The sequence below is a fragment of the Octopus sinensis genome, linkage group LG20 (genome assembly GCF_006345805.1).
Source record: "Octopus sinensis linkage group LG20, ASM634580v1, whole genome shotgun sequence".
NCBI lineage: Eukaryota > Metazoa > Mollusca > Cephalopoda > Octopoda > Octopodidae > Octopus > Octopus sinensis.
The window spans coordinates 27,348,601-27,361,272 of record NC_043016.1 but is presented as its reverse complement, the minus strand read 5'-3'; the positions used below and the strand labels follow the sequence as shown (position 1 = coordinate 27,361,272).

The 12,672-nt window shown below is 35.4% G+C and overlaps 1 protein-coding gene across 1 annotated transcript in view; it reads right to left on the bottom strand.

Moving 5' to 3' along the window:
• Nucleotides 1–12,189, bottom strand: part of LOC115222450 — a 37,121-nt gene extending 24,932 nt beyond the window's left edge. Inside the window, exon 1 of the mRNA XM_029792642.2 lies at nucleotides 12,074–12,189. Within this exon, the coding sequence (XP_029648502.1) occupies nucleotides 12,074–12,160 (87 nt within the window). The 5' untranslated portion in view covers nucleotides 12,161–12,189. The remainder of the gene's footprint in view (nucleotides 1–12,073) is intronic.
• Nucleotides 12,190–12,672: the final 483 nt, after the last annotated feature.

The window sequence follows — 12,672 nt, the reverse complement described above, 5'->3', positions numbered from 1 at the left end:
TTTAATATCCTCATTGATTTTAATACGGACATACAATCTCGCAAGTATATTTATGTATTTATATATGTATAAATTTTTATATTATATCTTGTGTATACAAATGCACTTATGTATGCTGTGGAATATTCTGACACTTTGAAATATATTTAGTGAATATGAACACTGACCTTTGAAATTTGTTCTCACTTTCTTGGTTTTATATACACCCAACAGGCTTCTTTTAGTTTCCATCCACCAAATCCACTCAAAAGGCTTCAGTAGCCTGAGGTTATAGTAGAAGACACTTGCTCAAGGTGTCATGCAGTAGGACTGAACCCAAAACCACGTGTTTGAGAAGCAAGCTTCTTACCACATAACCATTTATATATTTATTTGTGCTGGTCCCCTTCCACTACTTAGAAACCAGTGTTGGCTTGTTTATATCCCCCATAACTTAGCAGTTCATAAAAAAAGACTAATTAAATAAGCACCAGACTTTAAAAAGTAAGTTTTGGGGTTGATTTGTTTGATTAAACCCTTCACAATGGTGCCTCGGCACAACCATAGTTCAATGACTGAAACAAGTAAAATAGAAACATATCCAGTGGTGTATGTAGGGTTTATTAAAAAAAAAACCTTTGGTCATGAACGACCATGGGATTGCACCTAGAAAGTTCCCCTCAGCAGTTGCCCATGCATACCAGCCTCCTCTCTCCATGCCACAGATGTTATCCAAGCAAAAAGCAAAGGCTGATACAGCTTGGAACCAGTGACATCGCAACTCATTTCTACAGCTGAGTGAATTTGAGCACCATGAAATAAAGCGTCTTGCTCAAGAACACAACACTACCTCATAATCTGATATTATAAACTCTACCTTCACAGGTAGGCTTTATAGTATCAGATTTACAAACATAAAAAATTCTCCCACATAATTCAGTAGATGGAAGTTATGAAAAGTCAAGGCAAGGAGACCAAAACACACACACATGAATGTGTGTTATGTGAAAGTTGTAAACAAGTGTCACCACCATGCAACTGGTGTCCTTCAGTTCCTGTCTTCTGTAAAAACATATCTGGTCTTGGGGAAATATTACCTTACTTGGAAACAAGTGAAGGTTGGTGACAAAAAGAGCATCCAGCTGTACAAATATCTGTCTCCATGCAAGTATGGAAATGTGAACATTAGAATGATGATGATGTCCACTACTATAATCAGTTAAGTGTAGTATGTAAAAAAAATATAATCATGATATATTTCAACTTCTAAAGGAAAATTCACTGCAGTTAAAGTGGGGAAAATAATTCTCTTTTTATGGTAAACGGTGTAAAAACACCATATCTGCCCAGTGTTGCCCCCTATTGGATTTCTAGATGCAGAGTTTCTGGTTCTTTAGCTTTCTTCTATGGCAAATACTGGAGAGAGGTAACTCTGGGTATTTTAAAGCCATAGCTTTAACTCCACAGTAACTGCAGTAAATTTGCCTTTAGATGTTGATTATATCAACCCCAAGTCTTGACTGGTAATTTATTTTGTTGACCCTGAAGGATGAAAGGGAAAGTTGATTTCAGTGGTATTTAAATTCAGTACATAAAGATCTGGGAGAAACGCCACCAATTATTCAGTCCAAAGCACTGATAATTCTGCCACTTGCTGCCTTAATATGGCAGGAATTCTGTATGGTGTATTCAGTAGAAACTATGGACATACAAAACGTACAGAGGAATTACAGGAGGGTTAATAGAAATAATGTATGTGAAAGTTGTGCAGGAGCAAAAAACATTAAGGAACAATGAAAAATAGATTTATTTAAATGCTCTGGAGGCTGCCTAGAGGAAGAAGATAGTTTCTGTTATATGGATGATCTAATTAGCAGCAGAGGAGGATGTTTTGAAAGTACAGACCCTAAAATAAGGATGGAGAAAGTTCAGAGAGCTATCATCTTTGCTGGCTACAAAAGGTATCTCTCTCAGAGTGAAAGACATTGTATGATGCTTGTGCATGAACAACAATACTACATGTATAAATTAGAAAGGAATAAGTGAGTATACTCTAATGGATGTGCAATATCAGTGTATATGTATGACAAAGTGCTAAAGTACTGAGAGAAAAATTAAGAGGAATCAGATGCAGAGGGATGAGGACAGTTGCATAAAGAAGTGCTGCTCACTTAAAGTGGATGGAACTTGTGGAATGGGCAAGCCTAGGAAAACATGAGATGAAGTAGTGAAGGCAGATCTCAAAATATTGTCCCATGGAGGACATAACAAAGGACTGAGAAGGCTAGCAATTCACTATTCTTAAGACCTATCCACTACAACAAAAATGATGTCCTGAAAACATTCTCTGCATTGTAATCTATTGTTCTGTCAAGAATCCCTACATTTTAGTCCCATAAACTCCTCCTCCATTACTTCTCTATCTATGGCACTACTCAGCATCTGTAATCACTTGGGAGTAGAATCAGCACATATTACTCCCCAACCTTCTTTGCACTACCAGTTACTTCTTCCTCCCTTGGAACCTTCCATCCCTTCTTTTCCACATTATTCTTACTGAACACATTCTTACTGAACACATTCTGTGTCTCCGGAAAACTCTCCCCTCTACCATACTCACACATCTACAATCATTCTCAACACCTTGTATCCACCATTATGCCCAGCCCCTTAAGGTGGTTGGTATAAGGAAGGACATTCAACTGTACAAAACTTGCCAAAGCTGACACTAGAAAATGGACGTTAAATGATGACAATAGTGAATAGAAATGCCATTATTTCATCAGTTGATTATGCAAATGCAAGATATGTTCTGTCTCCGCTTACAACAAAGTATATCACTATGTTTGGGAACAGGACAACATAATTTAAATCAAGATGGCAAAACCATTTAAGCTCCTTCAAATAAAAATCGGAAGCACTGAGTACTTCCTTAGCAACTCTAATATGGAGATTGAAAGACAAAAATATTCAATATTCAATCTCATGGTCATCATCATCATCATTTAACATCCACTTTCCATGCTGGCATGGGTTGAATGGTTTGACTGAGAACTGGCAAGCCAAGAGGCTGCAACGGGCTTCAATCTGATCTGACAGCTGTCAGATATAAAGGTGACAATCTATTGAAATTCTAAAATGTCAAGCTGGTAGAATTAACAAACAAATTACTGGTGTGGGATTAGTTTTGATTTTTTGTAAATTAATATCTTACAAATAACTGATTTATTAACATTATAAAATTAATAATTGATCCAAATTTTTACTATTTCTTTTGTAAATACACATATATTTGTAACTTTATAAACAAAATCATAATGATTTTTTATATTCAAGTGAAAGTGTGTGTATGTGTGTGTGTATATATATATACACATATATATATACACATACACTCAGTTGTATGAGTATGTGTATATATCTACACACACATACATATACACATACCTACATATACACACACACATATATATATATATATATACATACATTTATAGATACACATACACACACATTTATATATATATATATATAAATATATATATATACACACACACACATTTATAGATACACATACACACACACATTTATATATATATATAATACTTAATAATAAATTTGCTTATACTTATTACAAATTAAACATTCATATTTCAAATAGACTAAATCTTGAGAAAAGTAAATAATTCTTTCTAACAGAAAAGTCTAATTACATATAAATATCAAGACCAACTAAAAATTGCTAAAAACATGTAATTATATAATAAATAGTCAAATTAAACATAAAATATGAAAATTTATTTAGTAATTAAATCGTATTTGATAAAAAATACATTATTAAAATAATGATTAAAAGATTGAAATTAATGAATAAGATAATTATGAAGAAAAGTTACAGAAGATAAAAATTAAAAAAATAATTAATGTTTGCTTTTCAACTGCATAATTCTGGGTTCAAACCCATGCATGTCTTTTATAGCCTCAGCCCAACCAAAGCCTTGTGAGTGGATTTGGTAGACAACTGGAAAAAGCCCTTCATATATATATATATATATATATATATATATATATATATATATATTTCACATAGACATTGTGATACTAATAACCTGGTGCAGTACGCATTATACATAAATTTCTGAATGAAGTGTTTTAGTCAGATACAGCACAGTAATAAGAAGAGATGGTCAAAGAAATAAAACAAATACCTTATGAACTTCATTATTTTACACGAAACTGATGAAACTTAAAGCATTACTTAGGCACTCAACTATGAGCCTCAACCACATCTTATAGTAGAAATAGCTATAAGCTAATGATGTTCATAAGATAATTATTTTATTCCTTTGTTACCTCTGTTATGTGTATATATACATATACATATATATATATATATATATATAGATCTTGTAGATCTTTAGCTGGGCTAAAAAGTCACATTCGATCACAGCACCAGTAACAGTTAAGCTTCGTGCAATGGCCATATTCGATAACGAGGGGGTAGCCATAATATATATATATATATATATATATATATATACATATACACATATGTGCGCGAGCATGCGTTTGTGTGTCTATTTATTCCCCACCACTGCTTGACAAGCAGTGTTTACATCCCTGTAACTTAGCGATGCAGAAAAAGAGATCGACAGAATAAGTACGGAAGTTGATTCATTTGACAAAAATTCTTCAAGGTATCGCTGCAGTCTAATGACTGAAACAAGTAAAAGATAAAAAATAAATATAAACTAGAGTGAGTGATACTGTTTTTATTGTAAAAGATTCTTCATATAAACACGAGGAGAGAGAAAACTTATGGAACGAACCACTACAATTTTAAACTGTTGCTACAGACACTGAAGGGAGGAGAAGGGTAAGCTTTTACAGATATAAAGTTAGATTTCATCATCATCATTTTAACACCAACTTATCCATGCTTACATGGCTTGGACAGAGTAAACTGAGGCAGATTTTCTGCAGCTGAATGCCCTTCCTGTTGCCAACATTCACCTGTTTCCAAGCAAGATAATATTTCTTCATTGTCAGGTGTGTTTTGTAGAATATTGGAAATGAATGATACTGCTTGGATGATAGTGACGATCATTTGTCATGCAATGTGAAGACAATGATGGGCTTCTTTCAGTTTCTGTCTACAAAACCCAGTTACACGCATTCAGTTGGCCTTGGTGTATGGTAGAAAACACTGGTCCAAGGTGGTACACAGTGGGACTGAACTCAGAACCATGTGGTGGTGAAGCAAACTTCTCACCTCACAGCCACATCGGTGCCTATGTGAAAGTGCTTGTGACCTTGATACAAAGTTAAATCGTATGCTTAGAATATTGACAAAGCATATGTCTATGTACAAATATAGGCGTACGTATGCATGTATGTGTGCATGTCTATATATAAGTGTATGTATATGTATGTGTGCATAAATAGATGTCTACATGTCTCTATATGTATAAGCATGTGAGTTTGTGTGTGAGTATAAATACGTACATATTTTTGCATAAAGTTACTTTGGATCTGTCCTTATCTTAGTGAAAAATAAGATAGAAGGAAAAGAAAAACTATATTAATATACTGATAGAGAGAATAACATATTAAGTTATATAGAGTACAATTTTATATACTGTACAAGTATATATAAAGTAATGGGTAAAAACTAAAATATTTTGAAATAATGTATTGTATGTCAGTGTGTGTTGTAAAGAATACTTAATTATTTAAATAAGTTTATTTTATTACAATTAGTTTGAAATTGCACAAAAATAATTAAAATGTGCTGCTCAACATTCAATTGTTCATGTACACACAATTGTTTGTTTATATTCAGCGAGTAAAATGTTTCAACATGGCAGCTAACAGGTAAAGTGAGATTGTAGCTCTGAAAAAAAGCAGGACATAGCATCAAAGATGTGGCTTCAAGGATTGGTGCTGATCCCAAAACAGTCTATAATGTTATGAAACACCACTGAGAGACAGGTTCAATCAATAGCAAGCCCATTCTTGGTCACAAATAATCTGTAAGGATGAAACTATTGGTGGATGTTGTCCAAAAGAAAGTGTCGTGAAACCCACAGTAGAACAGAAGACATGGTTAAAAGTCTTGATATCTCCCAGACAATCATATGACAAGTCATGCATGATGACTTAAATTGTAAGTCATTAAAACTGCAATGTCGACACCTAATTTTGGCCGTTTCCAAAGCAACCGGACAGGTGCAAGAAAATGGCAGAGGAGATTTAGAGCACTGGTGACAATGTCTTCATCTAGTCAGACAAAACGATGTTAACTGTGGAGGCTGTAGTGAACACCCAGAATAACAGGATTTGGGCCATGAGGTTGGATGTTGTCCCTGAAGGTGCCTGCAAGGTGTGTCACCGAATGAAGCCTGTTCGAGTGATGGTTTGGCTGGCAGTGTCATCCAACGGTGGAAAATTTCCTCTGATATTCATTAGAGGGAACAAAGGTCAATTTGGCAATAATTATGTGTTTATGCAAGACAGCGCTCCTTCTCATATGCCTTATGTGACACAGCAGTGGAGCAAGAGCCATTTCACAAGGTTCTGAGACAAGAATGTGTGCTCCCTGCCCCAGCCCAGATGTCAACCCTATGAACTATTCTAGAAAGTGACATTTCAAGAGTTTCCTACAAAAATATCACTGCTCTGAAGAAAGCCTTAGTCATGTCATGAGATCATTTAATCGAAGAAGTCATCTGGTGTTCCTGTGATTCTGTTCTTGGCTGTCTTCGGATGATTATGAAGGTTAAAGACAAACATATTGAATGAAATGTATCTTAATACATTACCCGGCCATATGTAATTAAATTCTATAGAACTCGTGTGTTTTTATGCTCTTTACTAAAAATTATAACTAAATCTCAATCAGTAATTCTTTACAGCACACCCTGTATATTACCAACTTTAAGTTTTACTCTCTCTCTCATATATCAAAGTACGTGTATGTCCTTGTGTATACATATAATAGTATAATAAAAGAAGCTGTTTATTAATTAATTGAAATTATGTAAGTTTTACTAAAAGAAAGCAATTATCAAAATTTAAATTTATTTTTATTCTCAAGTATCGTATTCAATTGTTTTTATTAAAATATTTTTATTCACTGCAACATGCATCTCTCTCTCTCTTCCACTATTTAATTATTTCCATTAAAAATGTGACTACACAGATTTTCTTTGAGATACTTTGACAATATTTATGTCGATTCAATTCTTTTCACTAAAAATGAATATAGTTTTTCTTTTTAGATACTTCAAGAATATTTGTGAGAATTTTTACTCTATGTCAATCCTTTCAAAATTACTTTGAATTTTATTTAGTGACAAGAAAAAAAAGTGTGTTAATTATGGTCTGTTGAATAATGAACGATTTAGATTATTTACTACTTCAATTTGCTCCTTACTGATATTTTTTCAATGTCTTCTTTTGTCTTTGCCTTTTCTTTCACCCCAAAACTTCATTCATAACCCTTGGCCAACCATTTCTTTTAATATTTTTGTCTGTCCACATCCCAGTACATTGTCTTTTTCACTTTGTTTCCTTGCAATACTTTGTCTTTCTTTCTCTATCTTGCTCTCTACTCCCTCTATTCAACTGTTTTCACTAAAAATAAGTAACTACAAGGTTTTTCTTTGAGATACCTTCAAATATTTGGGAAAATTTTTTATGTTATATCTATCATAGTGAAACAATTTATCAGATATCAGACGATATTTGAAAAAAAAAAAACCAACATTTGCACAGATATATAATGCAAAAAATATAATATGAAAACAATGTAAAAAAAATACTAAGTGTGGTGGGTTGATGGAAACTGGAGGGGTAAAAAAAAAAAAAAGGTAACATCTACTTTCTGAGTATACACTCTTCTTCTGAAGAATAGATGAGGAGGGAAAAAAACAGAGGAGGAAAATGGAGGATAGAGACTTAAGTGTATACAATTGTTGTGGCATGCTGAAATGGTCGAATGTGGTAAAGTGGTTACTTTTGGCAACTATGAACCTGGTGTATGTGTGCTTGCTTACACTTTGTATGTATGTATGAGGCTGTTGTGTGTGTCATACTAGATGTGTCTAGGTGGAGTAGAAGTGCCAGAAGTATGTGTGTTTATATACTGATGTTAGTAAGTATGCATATGAGTAGCATGTGAGATTGTAATTGAAGTGTGAGTGCTAGTGTGTGTGAAATAGATAAGTGTGCGTGTGGTAGCAAGTGCATGAGTGTATTGTTTAATCATGTTAGTATGTATAGTGTACAGTATTTTGTTAAATGGTGTACTGTAGGTGTCTTATGGGGTTTAAGGGACTGTGGGAATGTAAGAGATAGCTGGCAGGTGTGGGTGTGAAGGGGAAAAGGAAGAAGGGATAAATGAAAAAGTGCTGGGAATTTAGACAGTTGGGGACCAAAGTCTATGCCAGCCAAGTGAAAGTGGCACAAAACTGAGGTATCATTACCAAGTCTTATGGTAAAACAGTCATCCAGGCATTAACAAATTTGTCCTATGTAAGAGTGCAGAGGATGCAGTAACTAAGATTACTAGATCTACATGAGGAGTCAGTGTTATGAAAAGAGTGATGGTGTGTACCAGTGAAGACAGTAGTGTTGGGGATGGAACATGTGTAACAGCATGGGCAACAGCAAGGGAAGGAGCAATGTTCTGTTGCTGGGAGCGAGGAAAGAGCCAAGGACTAGTAAGTCGTATAGGTTGGGGAAAATGTGAGATGTGGCCGGGTCAGATTGAAAGTATGCAGAAAGAACATAAAATAGTGTTGGCAGGGTACTGTGGGGGGGGGATAAGTAAGGGGGGAAAGGAGAGGCAGGTAAAGATGGGATGAGCATGGGGAGAGAGGACAATCAACAGACCAAGCATGGATGAGGATAGCTTGGATTATAATGGAAGGATATCCTTATTGGTTGAAGTGGCAGGCTATGAGTTGGGATTGCATCCCAAAATCATGGTCACCATTACAGAGCCAATGGAGGCAGAGGAAGTGAGAGCAGGAGATGGACAGTTTCGTGTAGGTATCTATAGGACTGTAGGGGATAGAAGTAGAGAGGGAGGAGTGGTTAAAGGAAATGAAAACACCAAGGAAGTTAACAAAGGTGTCAGAGACAGAACAGGAGAATTCAAGGGTGGAGTGAAAGGACTGGATAAATGAGAGGAAGGAGTTAAGTTGATTGCAGGAGGATAAAGTCACACTAATACAACAGTAGATGTAATGACCATATAGCTCAGGAGTGAGGCTGGTGAACTGTGAGAATATTCAGGCCTAAACGCAATCAATAATATTCCCATAAAAGAATAAATGTATATACACACATGCTTATGTATATATATTGGCTGAAATGTGGTCAAAAACCATTCGGAGGGCAGTGTTTCTGCTAGTATATATAAATTTACATAACTGCTCCTCCTGCTAAGTTGTAAAAACTAGAAATACTGTGATATTCCAGTTGCTAAGCTGCATTACTTTTGAGAGCTTGCCTGAAAAATGCATGTAGTTTACATAAAAAAATATGTTCCATCATATGAATTAATTTATAATCATGAAATGTATTTCCCATGCTCTGTAGAAATGACTATAATTAAAGATAAAACCATAAATTCCAGTCTTTGATTATATATATATACACATACATACAAGGGGGTGCTGAAAAGTTCTTGGCTTCAAGAGTATCACAAAAGGTCTGGTTGGGGCCCCAAAATTCTGAGTTCTTTTACAGGGCTTAGAAAAACTAAAGGACCGCTGCAATAAGTGAGTAAATCTGAGAGGGGAATATGTTAAATAAAATCATAATTAATAGATCCACCTGTATTTTCTTTTATCCAAAGATAGGAACTTTTCAGAACACCCTCTGTGTGTGTGTGTGTGTGTATAGGTTTGTGGACACAAAAGAAAATAGAACTCAAAAAACACGAGTACATAAGATTTTTTTTATTTATTATGAATTGGTTAAAAGTTACACAGTGACTAAAAGGCCAAGCTCTGTACAACTGAAACCAGTTTGATAAAAGCCAATGCATGAAACTTACATCTTGAGTCACTCAAACTTCTGCTGATATATATATTATATAAGGCTATTTGAACTATCCTATTTGAACAGCCAGCCTTCAGCTAAACAACTGCTACATTTGATGATGTAGTCCTCCAAACACATAACCACGAATGAAAAAGTATATCCGGAGTGGATTGTCATGGTCGGAAAGTATTGTCACCTGTGGTTTCTTTCATCAGGTAAAAAAAAAAGCATCAAGACTAGGGTAATTACTCTGCTATATATTACGTCAACAAAAATAAATAAAAAAAACTAATTACAAATATTTGGTAGTGTTAAGCATGGATGGACTCCTTCATGATTTTACTTTCTCTTTGACATACCTGGAGTTCGAACACCGATAACGAGACAAAAACTGCATATATATGGAAGCAAGTCGACCGTGAGGCAGAAACGAGAAGGGAGGTGTGTTGAAAATGCAATTTAAAAAGATACAAGAAAAAAAGAAGAAATAGATCGTGTTAGATGTGGATGAACTCCTTTGGAGATCCTACTTTCTCACAGAAACCTTGGGGCTTGAATTCCTACAAGACAAAAACTGTTTATATATGTAAACAGGACGTCTTAAATTTGTATCTTAAGATATAAACACAACTTGACATGGGACGTGTTAGGTATGGATGAACTCCTTACAGATCCGACATTCTCACTGAGGGGTAACCTGGGGTTTGAACTCCGACATTGAGAAAAAAACTGCCTATATTTGTAGCCAGGTCGACATGGCGAGGCAAAACTGTGGAGGGAATTGTGTTAATTCTACCCCCTTAAAAAGATATAAAAATATAATAAAACAGGATGTGTTAGGCATGGATGGACTCCTCAGAAATCCTACTTTCTCATAGACGATAAACCAGCGGATTGAACACGCACAATGAGAAAAATCTGCTTTTATATGTAGGCAAGTCGACCTTCGGACGAGGAAATAAATTACCAAAAATAAGAAATGAGGTTTATTATATCCGCCCCTTAAAAAAAGCATAAACACAGCATGAAGCAGGATGTGTTGGGCATGGATGGATTTCTAAGAGATTCTACTTTCTCATTGAGAGTAGACCAGGGGTTTAAACTCCATCAAGAAGAGATAGGAGTTCATATGTCCAGTCGACGACCTTCGGGCGAATTAAAAACGAGAGGGAGTAGTGTAAAAAGTGATCCAAGAAGATATAAACAGGAAACAAAATAGGTGGTGTTTGGCAGAGATGGACTCCTCAAATCAGCTACTTTCTCCATAACTCAAAAACCGGCGTTAAAACTCCATCAAAAAGAAGAAACCTGCATTCATTTGCAGGCTGGCCGACCTTCGGACGAAGGAAAAAAAAATGAAAAGGTGTATTAAAAGTAACCCTTAAAAAGATATATACACAAGATGAAATACATCGTGTTAGGTATGAATGGACTCCTTAAGGCCTCTACATCCTCACTGACCTCAAATCCGGAGTTAAACACACCATAAAAATAGAGAAAACTGCATTTATTTACACGCACGTCGACCTCATTAAGGCAAAATTAAAAGGGGTGTGTGTTAAAAGTGGCACCTAAAAATATACAAAAACTGGACAAAATACGTTGTATTAAGTAGAGGGACTCTTTAGGGTCCTTACTTTCTTTCTTACCTCAAGACGGGGTGAAAATCCCCATCAAAATCCAGAAGACTGCATTCTTTTACAGGCACGTCAACTTTCGGACGATGAAAAAAAAGAGAGTGAGGTGTGCAAAAAGTGACCTCTAAAATATACAAAAGCAAAACGAAATACATCGTCTTGGACATGAATGGACACTTTAGGGTTTCTACTTTCTCGCTGACCTTATGCCAGGTTCGAAGTCTCTAGTAAAACCTCGCAAACTGCATTCATTTACACACACGTCGACCCCATTACGGGACGAATCTAGCACAAAATACGCTTAAAGTGGTTGAAAAAAGGGCAAAAAACAAAATTAAGACACAAAAAAAGAGGCAAATGCATCAAAATATATAAAATATGGAAGCCCTAAATAGTTTACTTACCGAATCTGTGGTTAATTTGGGATCCAGTGAAGCAGAAAGACGGGTTTTCGTAGCTAACTTCTTCCCCAAACGGGATGAAGCCGCCATTTTCCTGCTACGCAATTGACATCGGTTGTCACGTGATTAGATGAGTATAAGTGTGAGTAGAAGGTTGTCGCTCAGTGCCATATATTAAAGTAGAGAGGGACGGGGGGGGGGGAAGTGGATAGATAGATAGATAGATAGTTAGATAGATAGATAGATAGATAGATAGATAGAGAGAGAGAGAGAGAGAGAGAGAGAGAGAGAGAGAAAATATATAGATAGGCAGATAGACAAATTGATAGATTGAACGATGTACAGATGGATGGATGGATAGAGAGACATATATCTATCAGTCTCTCTGCCTAACCCCCCTGTCACACTATCTATCTATCTATCTATCTATCTATCTATCTATCTATCTATCTATCTATCTATCTATCTATCTATCTATCTATCTATCTGTTTGTCTGTCTGTCTGTTTATCTAGCTAGCTGGATAGATAGATTGATAGGTAGGTAGGTAGGTAGATAGATAGATAGATAGATAGATAGGTAGATAGATAGATAGATAGATAG